At 46.8% G+C, this 25,869-nt stretch overlaps 1 protein-coding gene across 2 annotated transcripts in view; it reads right to left on the reverse strand.

Moving 5' to 3' along the window:
* The window catches only part of Asic2 (acid sensing ion channel subunit 2), a 1,263,387-nt gene that overhangs the window by 93,637 nt on the left and 1,143,881 nt on the right, over positions 1-25,869 (reverse strand). For both annotated transcript variants that reach the window (XM_004664575.2, XM_045158533.1), the window contains exon 2: positions 7,930-8,080. In XM_004664575.2, coding sequence (XP_004664632.2) covers positions 7,930-8,080 — 151 coding nt within the window. The remainder of the gene's footprint in view (positions 1-7,929; positions 8,081-25,869) is intronic.

Consider the following 25,869-nt stretch of genomic DNA (forward strand, 5'->3'; position numbering starts at 1 on the left):
TATTGACTCATATCTCGACATATGTAGCAACACCATAGAGTAGATATTATGATTCCTAAATCACAGCTGTTGAAACAGGCTCAGAGAGGTCAATTAGCTTGCATTAGCCTACGGCTGAGAAGTGGTATGGCTGGGATCTGAACCCAGGCAGTGTTGCGCTCTGGTTTGTGTTGCTACCAATTGCATCTCACAAAGTTTCGGCTTTATTTCGTCTGGGTTGCTTCCTGTTAGTGGCTTCTCTTAAATGTCTGGTTCTGTAGCTATCTCTTAAGTGATCCAAAGGTACTTAAAACCTGGATAGGCTTTCCTTGGCTGTGCATGGGCACATGCCACATGAGGGTGTCCTATGTTTATCCTGAGCCCTTGTGACTATCATGGCCAGTATGTCTTTTATTTTCCTTGAGTTTCAGTTTCTCTAGAAAGGGATCTCCAAGCCTCTGTTTGGGTGGGTGAGCGCAGTAGATAAACCTGGCTGAGGGTCTTCCCACACAGTAAGCAGGAGTTCATTCATTTGTCCTTTAGTGCCTCATCCTGATAAGTCAAACCACTCCAAATCCAGAACCCCTCTGTTTCGATATCACTGTTTGCTGGGGGTGGGGGAGACACACCAAGCTGGTTGTTTTGGGCTATGGGAAGAAGTTTAGGAGACCCAAGAGATTCTCTCCTGTATGTTAAGTGAATCCCCCTAGTTTTCTCTCATCCTCGTCTTTGACTCTGACCAATTACTCCTGGGGCTCTGCAGTGGGAATGATGGCAGCCCTGGCTGGCTTGTCCAGCGCCAGTTCTTACTTTTCATCTCTGTTGGTCTTGTCAAGTCAGTTACCACTCATCCATCTGCTTTCCATCTTCCAAAAATGCGTTGTCTTCCACTGTCAATGTCTTTGAGTGCTCACTAAAGAAAAAAAAACTCCATGATTGTCCTTTGGGTGGGGCTTGGGAGGGGGCGTCTCTCCAGTGTGAAGGTTGCACCCACAGTGTCTTGACTGGCAGCTTTCCTGATGCTCAGTTGCTCCGCAGGTGTGGCAAGAGCCCCTTCACCATCCCAGCAGAGGGAGATGATGCTTAGAGCTGCCCTCTGGGCTGCACACAAGAGTAGACACGAACCACACTTTTCATGCCAGTAACCTCTGCCTCTCAGCCCGTGATTTTCACACTGGGTTCCCTGGAGCCCTTGGGGTTCCTCAGAGAGGCCCAGGGTCAGCTGCAGGGAACAAGGGACAGAGCAACTTGCCCCCTTCCTCCCCATCTCCAGTTGCTTTCATCTGTTTTATATGTGGGACTGTGTTAAAGTTTTCCTTCCACATAATGATTCTGCTCTTAAAAAGCGAAGGGAACAAATAGAACAGGAGGATGGCCCAGCCCTATCATTATGTGCCATTCTCTTTCCAGAGATGTCGCCTGCCTGAACCGTTCTTCCCCAGCTATTTTCGTGACAGTGCTTTTACGATTAGCTCACAATTTGAACATTAAAGGAGTTTGGTGGAGGGAGCATTGTTACTTTTGGGTTTAAGCTTGATTCAGCTGCTTAACTAAGTATGTGCCTTTGGGAAGCTTACTCGATCTCTCTGGGCTACAGTTCCTTCTTTCTCTGGGAAGTTGAACACCTTTCTATCAGGGGAGATGGGAAGAATCACAGGACTGTCCCTGGCACATAGTAGCTGCTCATTAATGACAGTTTCCCCCTCACCATAGCCCTACAGTGTGTACAATGAAAGTCAATTCATTTTGAAACCTCTACAAATAGTTATTGCCTTATTGTATGTCAGTCTAAGATCTCTAACTTTTGGGGGTGTATGTTTAATGGGAAGGGACAGTTACAAATTTTAAGTAAATCGTGTGGTATATTTGAGACATGTCATGGAAGCGAGTTTTGCAGATGATGAGGAACAAGGAGTTAAAATTTTACAAAAGGTAGTCAGGGTAGGCCCTGCTGAGCACAGGTCTGGCAGATATCAGAACAAGGAATTCAAAGCAGAGGGAAAAGCATATGTAGATCGTCTGAGGGAAGAGGGTTCTGGAATACTCTAGAAGCAACAGGAAAGCCAGTATGGCCTAGTCAAGTTAACAAGGGGGAGTATTAGGAGGAGGAAAGACCCAAGAGATAATGGGGGCAAGATTTACCCTGCTACAACACGGATTTCAAAAATAATCCCTCCACTCAAAAATACATCTGAAATAATATCACATTCATGCATACTTAACACTAGGATTTAGGCAAATCGAAACAGATTATATTTGATTACAACAGTGTAGTTTGCATTGAAATGAATGTGAGATATCAGGAGATGGAAAGAAAAGGCTGTAGCTGCCGTCTTTCTTTCCAGTGGCTGAGTGAATACGTTAGGAACTGAGGTTCCCTGAACATTGATCCTAGTTACCTCAGCTGCTGCCCACCTCAGTCTTTCCTTAGCCCACCTCCTCCCTGGCCACTATGGCTCTGTCTGCCCTGCACAGTTCTCCCAGGGAGTCCCACCCTGTCCCTTCTAGCTCCCTCAGTGACAACCACAAGGACCCCTCTGGTAGGGTGCTCTCCTGTTCATTGCTGATTGATCCAGGGGAGTTAACCTGACTGAGTGAGGCCAGTGATACCCTCTCTTGTGTTAAATTTATCTTTTTAAATAGAAGATCACGGAGACAATCAAAATAGTCTAGCTGGTGGTGGAACTCAATCTAAAAACCTTAGTATTAGGCTGGGAAGATTGCTCAGTGGATAGAGGTACTTGCTTGCAAAGCCTACCAGTCTGGGTTCAATTCCCCAGTAAAGCCAGATGCACAAAGTGGCACATGAGTTTGGACTTTGTTTGTAGTGGCAAGAGGCCCTGGTGCATCCATTCATTTTCTCTCCCTCTCTCTGCTCACAAAAATTAAAAAATATATTAAGCCTTAAATAACTTTAGCAGCTTTTGGAAGTCGTGTGGAAAAAAGTGTGTGTATGCGTGTGTATGTGTGCATGCATGCATGTGTACAAAGGCTGTGTGTAGTGAAAGAAGGGACAGGACTCAGAGGCAGGTGAGAGTCCCCAGGGTATGGGTGCTCCTGGCCCTGGCTCTCTCTGAGCTGCATCTCTACCCTCCTGCAGGCTGGTGGTTGAAGCCTGCCTCAAATGCAGTGCTTTTGATGAGGAAGCTTGTTTGATTCAGGTTCCTCTCATGTGCAACCCAGATAACCCACTGCCTATTTCTTTTATCTTTGAAGTTACTCAGAGATATCCACACAGAGCTTCGGTTTTTAACAACCTCCCACCTGTCTTCAATTTAATTTCCGTTAGGAAACTCTGGCCATAAAATCTGTACTTCTTTGGTCTAGGATAGATTTTCCAGAAGTGTGTTTTGTGAGCTCCTTTATGGAAAAGGAGGTTTCCATGGCCAAAGGCATTTGGAAATAAATGCTGCATGTAATATTTCTCTCTTGGAGATTCACGATGTGGCATATTAAAGAATTCCTGCAATGAATAAAAGTGTGTAATGCTGTCTAAACAGGGTCTATCTTTTGACCCTGGGTCCTTTTTATTTATGTAAAATGCACCAAACTCCTGATGCTCTGCAGGGCTCGTTCTGGGCCATGCTGTTTAGGTCCATGGGTGATTTTAAAATGGTATATTCCCAGGGTGCCCCACTTAGAGCTGTTTGATTCCCTGGCCTCCTGATGTGCTGTATTATCAGCTTGGAGGAAGAGATATTTTTGATACTCCTCATGGAGTAACCTTTTATTTACTAAGCATGAGCCTGTGGGAGCTAACTCATCATTGGGCCATATGTGTGGGTAGTGGATTTGCAAAACACTCCAGGTCCTGTCTATTAAGCTGGAATTACACCCAGAGGAGGGGCTGTCGCTCGGCTTCCCTCAGACTTTCTGAGAGTGAAGCCGTACAAAGATGAGGGGTAAAAGAGGCTCTTTTCCAGCATGATGAGACCTGCCAATGGAGAAGTGGTTGATGACCCTGTGACGTGTGTGGGATCTTTGGGATATCCTCGCCTTTAGCATCTGTGGACTGTCCTGCCTCCTGGTCTTGCGTATCGTCCTTCCCTTGTTCATCCTGTGGAGAGCTCCGCTGTGAGCCCTTCAGCCATCTGGGCTAGCCAGCAGGTTGCATGTGGTTTGTCGATCACTGCTTTGCAGGTGAGGAAAATGAGGCTTCTCCATTTGCCCAGTCTCATAGCTAGGAAAGAAAGAGCCCTTGGCTCTAACCCATCCTGTCCTGCCATTTTCTCTATCCTTATTATGCTGTTTCTAGTCTTCAGTTGCCTGAAGCTTCTCCCTTGGCAGCCGCTTCCATTCTTTTCTTCACCACCCACATGCGTTCTTTCTCCAGACTGAGAGATGGAGTTGACGTGGAAGCAAGATGGCATCCGTGTGGCCAAGTGGCTTGATAAGCCAGAAAGGCTGCCTCCTGATGACTGTGGCAGGGCTGTGCTCACAGACCTCAGGACCAATGACAGAGCTGCCACTGATGTGTCTGCGTCTCTCACGTGGCTTCATGGATGAGCATCTCTCATCTGCTGGGACCCACCTGCTATCCTTCCTTCGAAGTGTGCTGGCTGTACGCCTCTCTACGTGGGACTTGCCCTCTGTCCATGCCAGCTCAGGAAACAGGTCACTTTGAATAACCAGAACCTCATAGAGGCAGGTCACGGCTCCAGTGGCTTCTCAGCCTGAAGAAAGGCGCAGTGAAAGAAGGTCCAATATGAAAGTGCAAGGGGCCCAGGAGATGGCTCAGTGCTTGCTGTGTAAGCGCAAGGGCTTAAGAGGGCACCCATGTACAAGCCAGGTGTGGTTACTCACCCCCATCCCATGGCGGGGGGGAAATGGAGAAATTGTGGGGCTTGCTAGTCAGCCAGTCTGACAGAAAACAGCAGCTCTGGGTCCAGTGAGAGATTCCAATCCAAGGAAACAAAAGAAGTGGAACAAGGACAAGACAAAGGAGGACACCTGAGGTTTTCGTCTGGACTCTGCACACATGCACAGGGTTCACACATCTGTACACACATGGACGGGGAGGAGAGGGGTAGCCTTGGGGCAAGGAGTTAGCCTCAACCTTCTTCCTTCCTGGAGACATGGAGCTCTGCCACCCAAGGCCATCATGGTGAGAGAAAAGCCAAGAATGAGGAATAAGCAGAGCCCCAGAGGAACGTGGGAGGGGGCTGAAGGGGCAAAACTCCTAGGAGCCAACCAGAGCTGGATGAAGCTCTGCTTCAGTCTGTTAACTGCTCTCTGATATCACTAGCCCCTTGGGGCTGGTTCACTTTAAATTCATAATAAGTTGTATTAAATATTCAGTTTTTTTCCTTTACCGTAGCCAAAGCTAACACATGGACAGCACAGAGAACATTCATACCATTCCAGAAAATTCCATTGGACAGTGCTCATTAGTTTCTTGCTCCTTGCTTCTGTTTGCTTACCCGTACTTTTTCTTCTTTCTTTTTTTTGATTGTGTTTTGAGGTAGGGTCTCACTCTGGCCCAGGCTGACCTGAAACTTAACTCTGTAGTCTCAGGCTGGCCTGGAACTCAATCCTCCTTCCTCTACTGCCCCTGGCATTGGGATTAAAGGCATGTGCCACCATGCCTAGCTCTATCCATCCTTCTTCCGCAAATTCTCAAGTTGTTTCTGGTTGCTTCCCCAACTGCCTATCCTCAAAGAAAACCGCTTACGTGGGCAGTGCTGACCTAGACCCCCAAGGAGTGGCTGGAACTCCTGACAGCAGTGAGACTGGAGTTTCTCTTGTAGATTCTATGTGCATATCTGGCTTCCTAATGAGAAAATACACTCCTGAAAGGTAGGGCTTGTATTTTGCATCCCTGAAAACAATCTACACCATTTTAGACACGTGGCAGGTCCTGCATCCCAGAGATGGATTTGTTCTGACTTGGCAGGGTTCACAGTCCAGTTGGATTGACTGATCCAAAAGCTTGGATCCGTGCAGGCTGGTTGTTGGGTCATGAATTCACCGCGTGACTTCAAGTTCGTTATTACTTCACATGAGGCTTTAAGAGACAAGCAATTTGGCCTAGCATAGAAGATCTCTGATGATCTTCTGGATGATCACCCATGGCTTTGGAAGCAGAAAATGCAGACTTCCCAGATAGCTCTGTGGTTACAGCTACATCTATCCGTAGCCAGAACTCAACCAAAAGCAGCTTATGGGAGGAAAGAGATTTATTTCAGGCTTACAGATTCCAGTGGAAACACCATCAATAGTGGTAGAAGCTGGCTCACTTCCATAGATTCATAACAGAAGAGACACCATCAAACAGCCAGAAAACAAAACCACCACAGCTCAAAACTGCTCTTTTCACACACCTTAGGGCTGGACTTCAGATCCGCCTCCAGGGGCATGGCTCTTCCCCAGAAGGGCTCCACCCACTGGAGACTCAAGTTTCAAGCCCAAGTTTTTGGGGATCATACATGTAACCCACTACAGTTACAGTATAGACTCTGGTCTCAGAAAGTTCTGGAAAGCCTGGTCCTGTCCACCAGCTCTTATAGATGCCAGAGCTCAGTGGGAATGCACACCTTCATCCTGCTGCATCTGGGGCTGGAGGGCAGGGAATCTGCTTTAGACAAGCACGGGGTCAGCGAAGCATCTTCTTGGTGAACGTGGATGGGCTTGGAGTGTCCTGAGCTAAGGCAGGCTGCCACTAGGCATCACTGCAATGATTATGTGAAGCCTTTTCCCAGCTAAAGGACTTGAGCCCTTGTGGGCTCAATGGCCAAGCTCACCTCTTCCCATAAGGGGGTCAAGTGAGAGATGCTGGGAGGAATGGCAGAGTGTCTCAGTGGGAGAGTGCTTGGCACTGGCAGTCGGCCATCGTACCTCAGCAGCTAGAAGGAATCGCCATGGTGAAGCTGAGCTTTTTTGTTTTCAGTGGGGATAAGACTAGGGGCGATCCATAGACCACAGGGGCAGGGCTGCCTGGCCTCTATCTCTTTCTTGGTTCCAGCCTGAAATCCCAGGCTCCCTCTCCTTTCCACAGGCTCTTTGGTCCCCTCTCCTCCCCTTCTTGTGCTAGCTCCTCCTAGCTGCATCACCTGATTCCCTTCTGCAGTCCTCCCAGTACTGCCCTGAGTGTGCCCATTACCTTTTCTTTGGGTGTCATTTTCATCTATGGTTGCCGCTTTCGGCTATGCCTCTTCCTGGAGAAGTCCTAGTGCCAGCCTGCCTTGGCATGTGGCTATATCGCATTGACTTCTCCTCTGCCTGACCGTCCTGTCTGTTGTTAACGCGCCTGTGATAACGTTAGACCTACACAGGTAATCCAGGTACCCCCTGCGCTTTGAACCTTTCCCCGAGCCCCATTCCCGGCCATTGTGCATCTGTCTTTCCTTCCCGCTAGGTTCTGATCTGGAACTTGGCCCTTTCCACCTTAACACTCTGACTCTGGTGCACAGCCTGATAAAGCATACATGGTTCATGAATATTTTATAGAAAAAAATGAAAGCATGAAATAAATACACATGGGACCCCAGGGGTTCACACAGGAAGGGTGTAGTGTCCCCAGGTCCATGTCCTTTAGTTTTCTAAAGCCTGTCTCCAGTGGCCAAACCTGTTCTCCTTTTAGGTGGACTTGCTGGCTGGGTTGGGTATTTGGGATGGTTTAGAGAGTGACAGGTTGCTCCATCATGCCCTCTTCTGCCCAGTTCAAGCCACTTGTGCACCCCACTATACCTGTTCTTTTGAGCCTTCATGCTTTCACACCAATTCCTCCCCCCTTCTTTCTCCAGCACTTCCTCAACAGTAATACCCCTTTCTCTCCTATGTGGAAAAACCTGAGTGAACCAGGGGCATCATGGCCCATGCCAGGGACATCGTCACCCTCTGCTGGGATGTTGCCAACCCCTTGCCAGAGAGCAGCCTGCCTGGGTCCCAGGAGACTTTTTGAGCCTGCACCCCTTGCCACTACCCAGTGCCCCTCCCCAGGGCCCAGCTCACCTGTCTCTCCCCAGATGGGCAGGTATTCATCTTGCTGAATGTCCAGCATGATCTCCAGCCCGTTGCCCGTCCCCCCCTTGACCGTGGTGAGAAGAGGCTTGCCGTCCTCGCCTGAGTTAAACATGTAACACTTCCCATATTTTGTAAACACCTGAAGGAGAAAAGAAAGAAAGAGAGAGAGAGAGAGAGAGAGAGAGAGAGAGAGAAAGGCATATGGTGACTTCTTCACACTAGGTTCCAGGGATGCGCAAGGTCCCAGAAGTCCCACAGCAGGTCGGATTTCCCAGAACCCATCCACCTCAACCCTCTTTCCCCAAACAATTCTCCAGTGATTCCTCTTCCTGGCTGATGGCTGGACTTTTGCCAAACAGTATTCTGGTATTAAAGAAGGAATGTGGACGCAGTTGCTGAATGGGCTCTGGTCTCTTCTCCCTCTGACATGCCCCAGGCAGGACTGCATCTACTTCTAAGCATTAAATAACATCTGTAAACTCCTGACCCACACTCCCTCCCACCCCCCACCAGCTTCAGGCCCCTTCCTGGGCTGCAAATGCATGGATCCCATTTCTGATGAGCACCTGTCAGGCTGCCCACAGGCACCTCACTCTCACCCTATCCCAGAGGGAACAGATCTTCCTTTAGTTTCCCCACCCCATCTGACAAGTTTCTTGTACTTTGGTTATGGGGGTCATATCACTCCCTGTGGAGGGGTTACAGACAGACTCTCAGAATCACTGTCCACTCTTCATCTTCCTCACTCAGTGTACAATCAACTAGTAAATACTCTCCCTATCTGCCCTGAGTTTCGCCTTTCCTTTCTATGCTGCTCATTTGATCATATTTAAAAATCTTCTAATTATTTATATGAGAGAGGGAGAGAAAGAGAAGAAAAGGCAGTTTTAGCAAGAGAATGGGCATGCCAGGGCCTCCAGCCACTGCAAATAACTCCAGACACATGTGCCACCTTGTGCATCTGTCTTACATGGGTACTAGGGAATTGCACCTGCCTGGGTCCTTAGGGTTTGCAGACAAGCGCTTTAACTGCTAAGCCATCTCTCCAACCCCTATGCTGCTGATTTAGAAGTCAGGCATTTCTTGCCCTGGCTGTTTGGGTTTCCTAGCATCTTGGATTCCAGACAACTTTCTCCAGCCAACCTCTTCGCTCATCTTTCTGAAGCTGAAACCGGATTGTGTTGATGCCGTGTGGCACATCTAACAGGGCTTCCCTCCTCCAGGCTGACATCCACGCCCTCTGACTCCGCCTTTTATGAAGTGCTGTGCACACGCCTCCCACTTCCCGTCCTCTTGTTTCCCACGGAGCCCACAGACATTGTTGGAAGGTCAAGGCCATGGGCTCAGGGACTACTTTTGCTTACACATTTAGGTATCATTCTCTCATGGCTTGTGTGATGCCTGGCACAGAGGGGTCCCACAGTGTATATGAAATGGAAGAATGAGGGAGTGAGTGGTGGAGCCAGACCAAACGATTTGTAGCACTGGCACATACTCTGCTGGTCCACCTGCTTCTGGCTTTCCCTTTGCTGCTTTTGCCACCATAACTCCTCTGATTCCTCTGTCTGGACAAGTTCGTTTTTTGTTTCTCAAATTTTTATTTATTTATTATTTATTTATTTAGGAGAGAGAGATTGAGAGAGAGAGAGAAGTTCTTGCTACTCCCTGAAGTTGGACTGACTTTCTCCTTCTCCGGGAAGCCTTCTGACTCCAGCTCTCCCTCCTTCTTGCTTTCCTCTCATTCCTTCCCCATCATTCCCTTCACACAGCACTGGATGGTGGGTCTTGCCCCTTACCTGAACTTGACTCTGCCTTTAACTTTGGAGGTCATGATTGGCACAAAACAGGGCTGTGGTCTACTTCTGCTTGATGAGAACATGACCACAAAGATGAGAGCATGGATAAAGCCCAGGATAAGACATGCAAAGATCTTTGTCCAACTTCTCACCCTGTTATCAATTTTATGACACTGGATGAACCAAATGACCCTTCTAATCCTTGATCTCTTCATCCATAAAATGGGATGGCTGGCCCCTGCCTCTGTGCCTCTCTCAAAGTTATTGAGAGGTTCAAATGAGATAATTCATGTAAAAGAAACACTCCAAAAATCATAAGAGCATGCTACAAATGCCTGGGGTTACTATGGTTATATAACTGCTTTGCAGCCTTGAGATGAAGCCAAATTGCATCTGGCAACACTGGCTGGATGAGAGCTGGGCCAACTGGACTGAATTCCTGCAGCCATTGACATGTGGGTCCAGCCCACCTCTCTGACCATGCTCTTTATACCGTCTCTTCCTGCGGCATGGAGGTGGTGAGGGTCCTTGCGGTCCCTTGTTCTTCAGTCTGGAGCAGGCAAGAGCAGGAGGGCACAGGTGGCTGCGATTCTCATGCAGCTCTTGAATGGCCATATAGAAGGAAGGCAGATGGCGCCATGTGCTAGGCACTGTGTTGGTCATGGACCTGTGATTTCATTGAACCCTCAAACCATGGCCACGGGTCTGGCTGTGGCAAAATACCTGACAAGAGCAGTGCCTCTCACTTGCTTACTGATCCTATCAAGTTGACCATAGAAACAAAAGTACTGATGCTTCCATTGTGGAGGAGTAAGCCAAGGCCCAGAGAAGGCACACAGCGGATAAGCAGAGAAGAGGGGATTCATCTCTGTGCCTTCTGGCTGTGTTGTCCTGGCGAGGGTACAATTTGCCATTGGGTCACTTTTCAAGAAAGCACATTTCTGTCCTCTCTGCCTTTCTTTAAAAAAAATATTTCTATTTAGTTGAGATAGAGAGATAGATAGATAGACAGATAGATAGATAGATACCATATGTGGGCACATCAGGAAATCTTGCTGCTGCAAACGAACTCGAGACACATGCACCACATTGTCTATCTGGCTTTATGAGGGTATTGGGGAATTCGATCTGGCCAGACAGGCATTACAAGCAAGTACCTTTAACCACTGAGCCATCTCCCCAGCCCTGTCTTTTTTTTTTTTTTTTTCTATCAGCCAGTCATTATTCATCGACAATTTCTCCTACTATGTTTAAAGATCAGAGAGACAAAAAAAGAAAAGAAAAGTACAAGACCTACTGTCTGCCTTCAGGACCTGTCAGAAGGGCTGGCAAGGCAGCAGAGTCCACATTTGCTCTGCTACACAGAACAACTCTGAAGCCTTGGCTGGCTGTGCTATTTCAGGACACCCAAGCCTTACACGCTCAGCTTCATAGTGGGGGAGAACAGCTGGAATTAGACAAAGTCCAAAGCAAACAGTTTTTCAAAGAACTGAGTTTTATCATCGCTATTGCATGTCGCGATTGAACTCAGCTAATGAACTTGTCCCCTGGAGAGATGCTCTTGGGAGCCCCTGTAATGAGCAGATAAGAACATTTTATAGTTAGCTTATCCATTGCAAGGGGCTGAACACATCTGGAGCAGCTTCTGGAGCATTCTAGTAGATCTTTATTTTTGTTGTTGTTTGTTTGTTTTATAGACATCCTAAGCATTCTGTCCGTAAAATGGCTTAAAATATTAATTAGCCTATCTGCAAGAAGAGAATTGCTAGCACAAGTTAATTTCAGTTTGGTATCACTTTATTGTAAGTTTCAACGCCCCTTACTTCTTCTTCCTCAACTATTTTGTCTTTGAACTTCAGAATACTGGGCTGGAGTTAGAATGTGGCATCTGCCCCTGAAGTCAGCTGTGGCCCATCCCTGATGCACTTGTACACACACACACACACACACACACACACACACACACACACACACACCTCGCATGGCAAGTTGTGTTGGGAAAGTCAGTGGCCCTTTCAGAACATCCAAGGAGGATGACGACGTGTGAGGAATGAGAATGGTGTCACTTCTTCTTCTTCTTCTTTTTTTAATCTGTTTTGTTTTAAAGGCAAGGACAGGAAGACCTGGGAGGGAGCTTGTGAGGTTCCCAAGGTTACATAGTAAGAACGTGTCCCAAGGGGGACGCCAGCTCTTCATTTAGCCAGATGTCTTTGTGGCAGCCTTTCTCATTTTCCCAGTAGACAAGAGGAGACCTTGCTCTGGTCTTCAGCTGGCCATTGACTGTGCAGACTGGTGGGCACTGTAGCCTTGTGAGCGGCAACCTTTCTCTGTAGAGGAGGGAGCCTAAATGCTCTTGGAGTGTGGGAGCACAGAGACCCACCTTCCATCCTGACATCTCCTCGTCAGGCCTGGCCCTCATCCTAACTGGGAAGGAGCTCCTGCCAGGGAACTGATCTTTCCTGCTCTTTCTCCTGGCAGCAGGGTGCTGTGCTGATAAGAGCTGACCCACACAGCTGATCGGGGCTGGAAGCCAGAGGGTGACCATTGCCAAGTCTGTGCAATGGCTGGTGATGGTCTATGGCAGCCAACTCTTCATCAAGCCACGCCTGGCAGGGGGAAACCTAAAACCTTCTGGTGTGTCCTGCTTAAGGATGAAGTCCCAGATCCTCCCTGGAGGCCTGCGTATCCCCCAGTCTCCTTCCTCCCTATTGGATGCTTCACATATCCTGGCGAATTCAGTTTGGGCGGTCAGCAGGCCCTTCTCCCACAGGACTTTTTAAAAAAATTCTTTGTATTATTATTTATTTGAAAGAGAGTGAGAGAGAGGCAAATAAAGAGAGGGGGTGAGACATACACAGAGAGAGTGGACACACCAGGGCCTCCGGCCACTGCAAACCAACTATAGCCTCATGTAGCACCTTGTACATCTGGCATTCCATGGGTACTGGGGTATGGAACTTGGGTCCTTAGGCTTCACAGGAAATTGCCCTAACTACTAAGCCATCTCTCCAGCCCTTCTCACAGGGCTTTTTCATGTAGAGTGTTTCTTCTTTCTAGAATATTCTCTTCATATGCTTTTCTGCCCACTCCTGACAAGGGACAGCTTGACGGCCCCTGTCCCAGAGAAACCTTATGTAAGCACCCAATCCTGGCTCCCAGCTCTGTATGAATAGGAGCTTCTTGCTTTATAACCTCACACCTTATTTTTCTTTCACAGTTTGTTTCAAAGACTGCAGTTAGATGATGATCTATGCTATGCTTTGATGAACGTGTCTTCCACCAGACTATAAACTTGAGGAGAACATTCATTTTGTTGAATGAATGAATGAATGAATGAATGAAGGGCTGCTCTGTACACATAGCTCAGCAGCTGCTGCCCTGCATCCCTTGTCCACTTCTGGCCTTTGAATACTGGCTGGCCTCACCTGATTTTAGCCAAAGCGATCACAATGATGTCTTTTTTTTTTTAAATTAATGTGTGTGCAGTGTGCATGTGTATGTGTGCATCCATGTATATGGAGCAGGTGTGTGTGTGTGTGTGTGTGTGTGTGTGCATGTGCACACATGTACGTGTGCATGTACAGAGGCCAGAGGTTGGTGTTAGGTGTTTTCCTGTGCTCTTCACTTTATTGTTGAAGACAGGGCTTCACAGTGAACTTAGAGCTCACAGATTTGGTTAAACTAGCCAGTCAGTGGCTCTGGTGACCCATCTTTCCCAATCTTCCCAGAATTGGAATTAAAAGCACATGCCCGGGGCTGGAGAGATGGAGAGTGGTTATGGCGCTTGCCTGAAAAGCCAAAGGACCTCGGTTCGGTTTGATTCCCCAGGACCCACGTAAGCCAGATGCACAAGGAGTTTGTTTGCAGTGGCTGGAAGCCCTGGCAAGCCCATTCTCTCTCTCTCTTCCTCTCTCTCTGTCTCATGTGTGCATGTGTGCACTCTGCCTCTTTCCCTCTCTCCAATAAATAAATAAAAATAAAATATTAACAAAGCACACGCTCAGCGTTTTATGTGAGCACTGGAGACCTGAACTCAGCTCCCCGCTTTACGCCATCTTTGCAGCCCCTTATGCTCACGTGCTGTCCAACCTCTTCCGTCCTGTCTCTCCTGCCCACCTTCCACTCCAATTGCATCAAGCGTCTTTGTTTTCCCATGAATGTGTCGGAGCACATCATCCTTCCAGGAGCTGAAACAGTGGAGACTACTTCACTCCTGGGGGTTGGAGGCGAAGGGGTCTGAGGAAGCCAGAGCCCCCTGGCTGTGTGCCCTTGCCACCTCCCTGCCTGCACTGTGAAATCCAGAGTCCACAGCTCCTGCCTGGCTTTCCTGAAGATTATTTTCTTCTCTGTTCAGCATCAAAGGCTGCTGAGCTATTTGCACAGTTTTTGCTACAAACCTGGGGCAAGATGAGGCTCTCCTTTCCCATTTCAGGGTATAATGATGGGTAAGTGTAACACACACTTCAGATTTATGCCTCATCAGCCCAAGGCAGAAAATACAATTTATTTAAGTCCAAGCTGTCAGGCCGAGCTCTCTACGTCTTCAGTCCTGCCGTTCTCTCAGGCATTTCTCTGTTTTGCTGGTGAGGGCTGACAGCCCCATTCATGGATGGCAAGGCTCACTTTGCTGGTGGCTAAAGGGGCAGGATCACACTGAGTATGAATTGGTTTGTAAGAAGGAAGAATCAAGAAAGGGGCATGCTAGATGCACAGAGTGGCACGTGCACCTGAAGATCATTTGCAGTGGCTAGAGACCCTGTTGCATCCATTCTCCTCTCTCTCTTTCTGCTTGCAAATAAACAAATAAATATTTTTAAAAATAAAGGGGCTTGTTTCAAATATGGAATTTTTTATTTTAGAAAGAGAGAGAGAGAGAGAGGAGATAATTAGAGCACCAGGGCCTCAGCCACTGAAATCAAACTCCAGATGCTTGCACCACCTAGTGGGCATGTGCAACCTTGTACTTGCCTCACCTTTGTGCATCTGGCTTATGTGGCATCTGGAGAGCATGGGTCCTTAGGCTTTGCAGGCAATATCCTTAAACCACTAAGCCATCACTCCAGCCCTCAAATTTGATCTTCTGATGAGCTAAGAATGGGACCCAAGACTATTATGGTCATCACTAATATTTATTTGCACAACACACTGCTATTCAGACATAGTGCCTGTACACAGCTTTGATGTTCTCATGGCTTTACAGTGGCAGAGGGAAGAAAAGTAGCAATTCCTGAGCTTCTCCTCAGTGCTACCCCTGATTGGCCCCTTTGTAGGGACCACTATCTCCAAGTAGTTTCAACCATCTTGACAGTTAAGCATTTTATAGCCACATCCCATTTTGTAGCTGGGACTCATGAGTAGGATCTTTTCCATCAAGGAAGTTAGAAAGAGGGAAGCGTGGGATTTTGAGGCAGATAGGATGTGGTCAAGGCAACTTGCTCATAGCTTGTTGAGTCTGTGGTTTTGAACACATCATGGACCATTCCCAATCCCAGTTTCCTCTTCTGTAAATTTGGGCATCATGATCTTGCTGTTGAGCACAGGGTGGATCTAGTGGAGAGAATGTCAATGGATTTGCTGGGGAGATCACACAGCAGACATTGTCCCTAGTTTTGAGCCATACTAGAGGAGATGCTATGCTCGTTCACTCAGCAAGAGAGCAATGAGCTATTGAGAATACTGGAATGGTGGGGCGAGGGGACATCAGAGACGGACTGAGAATGGGAGCATTGCTTTCTTGTCTATGCCCCACAACACCAAGTTCAGTTCATCTGAAAGTAGTTAAGAGTTGCTAAAAACAGCCCCATGGCACTGACTGTTTATTCCACAATAGTGCTGAGCCTGCTGCTGAAAGCCTGGGACAGCCAAAGGGATTCCTGGTGGCAGTGGTGGGCTCTGGAGACCTGGAGATGGGGGAGTGCCTTCAGATACAAAGTGCAGTGTGGAAATCTGCATTTGAATCCCAGCAACCAGAATATGAAGTTGGCAATGAAATATTGTAGGCGGGGGTGGGGAGAAACCTTCTGAAACTCTAGGCTGCCTTCGCCTTTTGCCTCTGGTACCGGCATTGACAATGGCCCAGTACCTGTTGTCAGCCTACCCTGTGAGGCTGAGTGTGCAACCTTATTTTAAGTGAGGCCCAGGCAAGAGAGGCTGAGTCAGCTCACAGAATTGGTAGCTGGAAGCCAGGGTGAGTTTCTCTTTGCCTTTTTCCAAAGTGCATGCTCTCTGCCTAGCTTTCTCTCATAGGAACAGCTCACTCCTGTCAGAATGGTTGATCTGGTACTTGCCTAAGGCCTTCCCATTGAGCAGTGGAAAAAAAAAAAAAAAAAAAACAACCATCTTAGAGCAAGAACAATTTTTTTAACAAAGCATATACCAGCTTATTGTCTTTCAGAACTTGGAATACATCATTCTCAGCTCTTTTGGCTTTTGAAAATATTTTAATTTATTTGTTAGAGAGAGAGGGGGATTAAGAGAATGGGTGTGCCAGGGCCTCTACCCATTGCAAATGAACTTCAGATGCATGTATCACCATGTGCATCTGGCTTACGTGGGTTCTGGAGTCAAACCTGGATCCTTAGGTTTCACAAGCAAACACCTTCAGAGCTAAGCCATCTCTCCAGCTTCCTTCTGGCTTTGGAAGTTTGTGTTGAGCAATCTGCTGTTATCCTGATGGACTTGCCTTTATAAGTGACTAGGTGCTTTTCTCTTACTGCTTTCAATGTATTTTATTTGGTCTCTGTGTTGAGTAGTTTAATTATAATATTGTGAGGATAACTTCTTTTCTGGTTTTATCTGGTGTTCTAAATGCTTCATTTATCTGCATTGGCATCTCTTTCTCTATTTTAGGGAATTTTTCTTCTAGGATTTTGTTAAAAATACTTGCTATGCCTTTAGATTGAAATTCTTCTTCTATAGCCTGAATTCTTAAGTTTGATCTCTTCGTAGCGTGTTCACGGTCATACACTCATGTTACTGTCACTTTTGGTTAGAGAAACTTATCTTGTCAGATGGTGGTGACTCAAAACTCACTATAGTGCTGAGAAGAAGTGACAGGGGAGTATTCAGCACTAAGTGAGACATCCCTATCACACCCTTCAAGGCTCAGGGTCCATTGTGGAAGAGGTGGCGGAAAGAATGTAAGAGCCAAAGGAAGTGTGTGTGTTTGGGGGGGACTGCTTACAGTACAATCTTCTAGACACAAAGTGGCCTTGATATTCATGACCTCATGTATCTGACACTACCTACACAAGACCTGCATAATAGGAGGGAAAAAGATGATGGCATCAAAATGGAAGAGAAACCTTGTTGGAAAGAAGAAGGGATTCACTGGAGGTGTAGAATTGAGAGGGGGAAAATAGGGTGGTTTGAGGGGATTATCACAGTTTATTGCTTATAGGCATGGAAATAGTCAATAAAAAGTTTTTACATAGCATATACACCTAAAGTCTTCTCTAAGATTCTCCTTGTGCACATGGGGAATCTAAGGTTCAGAGAGGTGAAATGACTTGCTCCAGGTCACATAGTTACTTTGGGGACAGAGTTGAGACCCAACTTGGGCTTGACAGCCATAGCCTTCTATTTGCACATGCCAGGGGTTGAGGATCATGCTTAGGTTTCTTCTAGGGCACTGAGCTCTCGCGTCTGCTGCCTGCCTGGGGGCCAGCATCTGACCTGCGGGGCAGCCCCATGCCTTACAGATCATGTGAAGTGCAAAGTAGAATCCTCGCTGGGTGGGAGAGGTTAGGAATGGCTGATATTCACGAAGACACAGCTTTCTGGTCAAATTAAAAGTACAAACAACATTTCGGCACCATGTACCTACTTAGGAAAATAAATTATGGATAAGCCCCTTAGGAACTGTCGAAACGTCCACGTTCCAGTGCACAGCTGGGTCTACAAGCTTCAAGCCTTCTAACCCACTCATTAATCCTGACCTTTAGGGCGTCTTGTAAGCAGCGAGTTTCTCCTCCTGTCTTACTTATCACACTTGAAGGAAACGAAATTGCACTGCTCGGAGAGCCCTCTAGAACCCAGCCTCCCTCACCTCCTTCCATGGCTTGATGCAGCTTTTCTCTCAATGAAGTCACTGAAATTTCTCATTAGGTTGTTTTCAAAATAATGCACTTGAAAAAGGTAACCAGTGCATTGTATGGGGTTTGTTTTTCTCTTTCAAACTCTTCCAACACATTTCACACAATGGGGAAGTAAAAGGTCTCTATCAGGCTTCCAGGAAACAAAATGAATTTGTCTTTTGTTTTCTGAGGTTGCCATGAAGGTGTCTGAAATTAAATACAGCTGGAGAGAGGTGCTAGCCAGGAGGCTGTGCTGATGCTTGGCTCTGCAAATTCAATCTGCTTCCTTGTTCCTTGCTCATTAGTTTAATGCAGTGGGAATCTTTGGACCAACTCAATTCTCAGAAGTGAATAGGACTGTACTTGTTCTCCCCAGGAGATATAAAAGGTGGTTTCTTACATATGCCCATGAAAGCATGTCCCCATGGGCAAATGCTGTTTCTGGGAATGAAGGTGAAGTGAGCACAAGCTCTCTGTTCCAGCCTGTTCTCCAGGAGGAGGCCACTGCCATTCCCAGGATTCATGTCACTTGTCCATGGATGCTGCATTTCCCAGAGGAGAGGGAAGAGAGAGCACTCACTGAGCATGGGAGCACTATGTTGATTGCTCTAAGCACTATGTCATTTAAGATCCCCAAAGCTCCTTGATGTATAACCCTCCCAACTTGAAGGTGAGGAACCCAGAGGCTCTAAAAGGTGAAATTCCTACAACTGCAGAGTGGCTGGCTCGTGTGTCCCTTTACCTTTAGGTGTTGTTAGAAGGTGTCTTAGATGGTACTCTGTGAGCTCATCTGTATATGGAATTTTTAAAAAGATTTATTTTTATTTATTTATTCATTAGAGATAGAAAGAGGGGGGTGGCAGTGTGTGAGAACGGGTGCACCAGGGCCTCTAACCACTGCAAACAAACTCCAGACACATGAGCCACCTTGTGCATCTGGCTTACGTGGGACCTGGAGAATCGGACCTGGGTCCGTAGGCTTTGCAGGCCAGCGCCTTAACCACTAAGCCATCTCTCCAGCCCTGTATATTGAATTAAGAGTTATGCCTAGAGAGTAGAAAGGTGTACAAAAATCAGTGCCGGGAAGTAGGCGAGGGAAGGGGACACGTTTTTCATCATGTAAAACAGTTCATTCAGGACAGAGGAATAAGTTTGGGTGTTCTATTGTCCAACATGATAACTATAGTTAACAATATTATCGTATATTTAACAATAGCTTAAAAAGAGAATTAAAGATATTTCCACCACAAGGAAGTGATAGATAATTTCAGGGGTAGATTTTCTCATTAATTTGATCATACCATAATGTATACATACACAGAAACATCATGTGTATTCAATCATTGCTTGCCAGCATCTTGAAAAATGAAAACAAAAGAAAGGTGCCTAGCATTATTTGAACACATGATAGGGTAGTGTGACCCTTTCTCATGCCTGGAGCCTATGTGCTGGGATGTGCCATTTCCTGGTCTGGCCTCTCACCTATTGCCTCCCAGACTGAAGAGAAGCCAGGGCTTTTCTGCTGGGCAGCTCTCCAGAGAATTTCAAACCATAGGAAGAGGTATGTGGGTGTCTTGTAGACAAAAGACCATCAAGAGATTGCAAATATTTCTGTCTATTGGGACAAAGGCATGAAGAGAGCCCTGGGCGACTCTTGAGCATTCTCCTTTTAGTGCGTGTAAACAATCGTTTTCTGTGTGGGTTACTCGTGAAGGCACCCTGACGTCCTTCAAGGTCGTTCACCTGGAAAGGCATTCAGAATGCCAGACCTCTGCCAAAGACCCCTCCCACGTGCTCACAGGAGAATCTCACATGGAATCCTATCTGAAATTATGACTTGAGATGTGCACACCAGAGGCTTTTCATGATGGTCTGCGGTGTGGCCAGCTGCAGGACAGGCTTGGTGTAAATTTCAGTTCAAGGACAGGGAGGCTGGTGTTTTTCTGAGGTCCCTGCTGTCTGTCATTTATTATCAATAGGAATTATGTTCATCTCTAGATTCCCCGGGCCTGATCCAGTACTTGGCACACAGTGGGTACTTCATGAGAGGTTTGAGTGAAATTAAACAATAAAACAAGCATGAAATTGGAAGCTTGGCAGCCCTGGCTTCCAATGCTGGCTTTGTCCTGTATTTGAAGAAGTTGCTTCATTCTTTTGAATCTTGATTCCTATCTTGGCAATCTTGGTACCTTCCAACAGAGTTGTTATAAAGATCAAAGGAGCTATAAATGAGTCTAACAGAGCTGTGCAGAATAGCAACAGTTCTCAGCCCTGTTGGGGAGCACTCATGTTTGTGGGTTAGATCACAGGTGGGCCTTGCAGGAGCTAGGGAAGGAGAAAGTTGCTGTTTGGCTGTGGAAAAGTCATCAGAGCTGGAGTCCATCTGGGACCAAGGTTGGGGCTCACTGCTCATTCGCTGTGTGTGCACCTGCGGACCATCTCTAGCACTCCAGGGTGCGGGTGGGATGATGGTCCTTCACACTGTGGCTGGTGAGAAGGGCACCACACGTTGTGGGAGGACACAGAAGGGGCTACCTGGTGGGCAGTGCTTCTGGTGGCCGGGGATGTGGGGGGAAGTTGCAGAGCTTTCCTTGTGGTCAGTGGTGGTGACAATGGAGTTCCTCAGCCGGTTGAGTCAGTTCCCATTGCCTGGCTCCCCGTCTCAACATGGCCATTCTCATTCTCCCAGGCGGCAGGTGGTGCTAGCTCTTGCTTCAGGCTGCCTGTTGAGCTCTGCCCACCTGCTCCTCATCCTGGCTATTTCCTAGCTCTGGATCCCGACATGCACAGGTGGACAACTACGGGCTCTACAACCAGGTGAGCTGGGTGGGTGGAAGGCCACAGACTTTGGGGTCAGGTTATCCTGGCTGTAGATCTACCACGCTTCAGGCTCTGTGTAAAATGACTGGTGCAGCTCAGCTGTGGGGAAGGGTGAATTTTAAGGCAGTGAGGCCATGACTGACAGGGGCTGGCATTCTACCATCTCCAAGGAAACCTTTGGAGGGCTCTGGAGCCTGGCCCTTTGATCTGCCCACTCCTGACATGCCACCAAGTCAAATGTAGGACAGGGGCCAAGAAAATTCAACTATATAAACATGCGCATACTTCTAATAAACCAAGGGACCCTGCATAGCACATCCTGTGAGATCTAGCCAGATGGAGGCAGCAAGGCGGAAGAGAGGCCTCTGACATCAAGGATGGGAAGAGCCCAGAAACGAGGGAGGGAGGAAGCATGGTCACAGGTGCTTTCCACCTCCCCCTTCCTGCTACCTCTACCCCTCAGAACCTCGAGCTCCACGGATGTGATGTGAGGTGATGGCTGTGGTCCCAGCCTGCTCCATTCCTCAGGCGAAGCAGCTTGGTGCATTAGGAGGTAGCTCTGAGCCCTGCCATGCACACGGGCCTCATGTTAGCCTGCCTTCCTGTCACCTGGGAGACAGTGGCCATGAAGGGCCTTCCTTGCTGAGAGTATTCACCAAATAAATCAGCTGGTAGTTTTTATTACTAATAGGAATTCTGCTCCTAACTCTGAAATCTGTGTTCCTCTGGAATGTGGCTCTAGTTCTCATTATAAGTTCTCCCCCCAACATTGTTAATTTAACTAACAAATTTAGGGGGTACAACATAATGTTGGATGCACTATAGAATGATCAAATTGGTGTCTTTACCCACCACCTCATATTCTTGTTTCTTTGTGGTGAGAAAATTTAGAATACTCTCTTGAACAAATTGTTAAACATACATTATTATTATTAAACAGTCACCATGTGGTGGTGGTTTGATTCAGGTGTCCCCCATAAACTTAGGTGTTCTGAATTCTAGATTCCCAGTTGATGGAGATTTGGGAATTAATGCCTCCTAGAGGGAGTGTATTGTTGGGGTCGGGCTTATGGGTGTTATAGCCAGTTTCTTCTTGCCAGTGTTTGGCACACTCTCTCGTTGCTATTGTCCACCTGATGTTGGGCAGGGGTTATGTCCACCCTCTGCTCATGCTATCATTTTCTCTGCCATCATGGAGCTTTCCCCTCGAGCTTGTAAGCCAAAATAAGCCTGTTTTTCTGGCAAGCTGCTCTTGGTTGGGTGATTTCTACCAGCAATGCGAGCCTGACTGCAACACTATGCACAACACCATCAGAGCTTACTCCTCATGTCTAATTGAAACCTTAAACCTTTTGACCAATGTCTCCCTTTCTTCTGTCCACTCTACCTCCCTCCACGTCTCCCCACCTCTTGTAACCACTATTACAAATGGCCATCAGATATTTGAACAAATGCTCAGTATTACTGATCATCAGAAAAATGCAAATTAAGACCATAGGAAATAATACCTCACACCTGTGAGGATGGCTGTTAGCAATCGGACAAAAGATAGCAAGTGTTGGCAAAGGTTTCTGAGAAAAGAGAGCCCTGAAACACTGTTAATGGGAATGTGCACTCATTTTGAAAAACTGTATGGAGTTTTTTTTTTTTTAATTAAAAATAGGGCTGGAGAGATGGCTCAACAGTTAAGATGCTTGTCTGCAAAGCCAAATGACCTGGGTCCAATTCTCCAGGACCCACGTAAGCCAGATGCACAAGGTGGCATATGCACCTGGAGTTCGTTTACAGTGGCTGAAGGCCCTGGCACACTTCTTCTCTCTCTTCTAGCAAATGAATAAAATAAATAAAAAAATTAAAAAAAACAAACTAAAAATGAAATTGCCATATGATCCAGTAACCTGGTTTCTGGTATAGATCTATCATAACTGAAACAGCATGCCACAGAGATGCTTGCATTTCCATGTGGATCTCAGCAGTACTCAAAACAGCCAAGATATGCAATCAACTGGAGTGTCCAACAATGGGTGAAGATGGGTAAAGAAATTGTGAGATGGGACTGGAGAAATGGCTTAGCGGTTAAAGCACTTGCCTGCAAAGCCAAAAGAGCCAGGTTTGATTCCCCAGAACCCACATAAGACAGAAGCACAAGGTGGTGCATGCATCTAGAGTTCATTTGCAACAGCTGGAGGCCCTGGCATGCCCATTCTCTCTCTTTCTGCCTGTTCCTCTCTCTCTCTCACTTTCTCAAATAAATAAAAAATATGTTTAAAAAGAAAATGCGAGATGATCTATCTCTATCATCTATATCTATAATGGAATAGTACTGTCTTCAAAAGGAGGTAATTCTGTCATTTGTAAAAATGTGGATGGATCTAGAAGGTATGATGCTAAAACAAAGAAGCCAGGCACAGAAAGATGAATACTGCATGTTCTCAGTTCCTTGAGGAATCTCAGAAGTTAAATGCATGCCTTTAATCCTAGTACTTGAAAGGCAGAGATAGGAGGATCATCGTGAGTTTGAGGCAGCCTGAGAATACATGGTGAATTCCAGGTCAGCCTGGGCCAGCAAGAGACCCTTCCTTGAAAAACCAATCAAGCAAACAAAAAAGTTAAACTTTGTAAAACAGGGAGAATGGTGGTTATCATTAAAAATCCTTTTTACAGTTCCTTGCCTGATTGTGTAACTATGGCCCTAGTTCCATTTTTAACTGCTGCAGGGTAAGAATCCATGCTTGTGTGGTTTTCCTGTGATGGTGCCCACATCCCTTCTGAAATATTCATTGTATATTCCTGAAGATGAAGCTTGTATTACTCTAGCTTTTAATTTTTGCTTAGCTGAAGTTCACTTCCCCCATCTTCCCAGCACCTATCCCAGAGACTTGGGTGGGCTCACTCCTGCCCGCAAAAGCATGTTTTGTACCTGGATGACCAGGCCTGACCTAAGCAACACACCATTCCTTGTATCTGCTTCACCACACACCTGCTGGGAATCTCCCTTCTTTTGTGGGATAGGAAAAGGGGGAGGAGGGAATCAGAAGTGAGTTATGTAGTGTTCCTAGTAAACTTTACACTATCCTACAGGGCTGCATTGAAATGAATGCACCGTTGGAGACCAAATGTGGTTTATGATGTTTACAGAGGAAAAGCAGCTGTTCCTCTTAATGCCAGGGCAGAAAACAATCACATAGCAGGGTTATTCTGAAAGCTGTTCAAGAAAAGGTCAGACAGGCGACTCACACACAGTGCCCAGGCACCAAAATCCTTGCACCACATTCTTACTCATTCTGTCTTTGTGTTAAAACATATTTCACCTTTTCCAGAGAACTCTCGAGGACTATCATGGGGTTCTGCTTCTGCCCCATGGCTGGCATTTGCTGTTGAGCAGCATGTGATTGCAGTGGCCAAGCTGGCATTAGGGATGCTCACAGCCATTATGAGCTCACCAATGCAGAAGGATGCTTGTATAGTACAATTACATTGCTTTCCAACCTGTGGAGTTAGGATCCAGCTGGAGGATAGGCAGCATGCATAATGCCACTCTTCTTCCCAGGACCATAGCAGACATAACCAACAGATCACAGTACTCTTTCCTTTTGGCGCTCACAGCTGATTATAGCCCAGCAATTCTGGCTGCCATGTTGGGTCCACTGGAGTTATCGAGTGAGACAAATCCCATGTGCCTGAAGGGTGTAGGTGCTGACATGCTGCCAGGGTTTCTGTAACAGGGAGCAATGCCTGAACTTGGGAGGCAGTTGGAATGGGTGCTCCAAGGCAGTAGGAGGGATACAGTTTTGCACAGCTTGGGAAAAGAGACTCTAGTCTTAACAGAGGCAGAGGGAAGACTTTGCATATTTTAAAAGTATTCCATAGGTGTGGTCCCTGCCTAGAGCAGAGAGCAAAGGCTTTGTAATTACTTCCCGATCTTTCTGTTCACCAGCTCTTTAGCTGGCTGATGTCTATGGGCCATTCCCTGCTTTCCTGTCTAGCACTAGCAGCTAGATTCCAAGGTGAACATGGACCATAGCTCCTTACTTTATGATTTAAGTTAAAGTTTCCAGGGTGACTGAAAACTTTAAAACAAAATACAGGGGCTGGAGAGATCGCTCAGTGGTTATTGTGCTTATTTGGGAAGCACAAAGACACAGGTTAGATTCCTCAGTACCCAAGTAAGCCAGATGCACAAGGTAGTTCATGTGTCTGGAGTTCATTTGCAGTGGCTAGAGGCATGCCTGTTCTCTCATCTGCCTCTTTCTCTCTCTTTCAAATAAATAAAAAGTAATGTTTTACTTTTTAAAAAAAATTATTTATTTATTTATTTGGGAGCGACAGACACAGAGAGAAAGACAGATAGAGGGAGAGAGAGAGAATGGGCGCGCCAGGGCTTCCAGCCTCTGCAAACGAACTCCAGACGCATGTGCCCCCTTGTGCATCTGGCTAACATGGGACCTGGGGAACCGAGCCTCGAACCGGGGTCCTTAGGCTTCACAGGCAAGCACTTAACTGCTAAGCCATCTCCCAGCCCATGTTTTACTTTTTTTTTTTAATTAAAAAAAATTTTTTTGGTTCATTTTTATTTATTTATTTGAGAATGACAGAGAGAGAGAGAGAGAGAGAGAGAGAGAGAGAGAGAGAGAGAGAGAGGGAGGGAGAGGGACGGAGGGAGGGAGGCAGATAGAGAGACAGAGAGAGAATGGGCGCACCAGGGCCTCCAGCCACTGCAAACGAACTCCAGATGCGTGCGCCCCTTTGTGCATCTGGCTAATGTGGGTCCTGGAGAATCGAGCCTTGAACCAGGGTCCTTAGGCTTCACAGGCAAGCGCTTAACCGCTAAGCCATCTCTCCAGCCCCCCATGTTTTACTTTTTTAAAGAAAGGGCTCGGAGAGTGCTCATTGGTAAAGTGTTTGTCTTACATACATGATGACCTGGGTTTGATCTCCAGAACCTTTGTAACACAAAACCAGTTAGGGTGGCATGCACCTATAATCCCAGTGCTGGGAAGTGGAGACAGACAGGAAGATCTTGGGGCCCACTGGCCTGCATAGTTAGTGAGTTCCAGGCCAATAAGAGACCCTGTCTCAAAAAATAAATAAACAAACAAAAAACCAGATATAAAGTTGGACAGAGCCTTAGGAATGACACTGGAGGTTACCCTTTGGCATTCACATGACAGTGCACACATTTGTATGCATATGAACACAATGTCCTCTCTCTCTCTCTCTCTCTCTCTCACACACAC

Source organism: Jaculus jaculus, chromosome 9, assembly GCF_020740685.1.
Source record: "Jaculus jaculus isolate mJacJac1 chromosome 9, mJacJac1.mat.Y.cur, whole genome shotgun sequence".
In the NCBI taxonomy this organism is placed as follows: Eukaryota; Metazoa; Chordata; class Mammalia; order Rodentia; family Dipodidae; genus Jaculus; species Jaculus jaculus.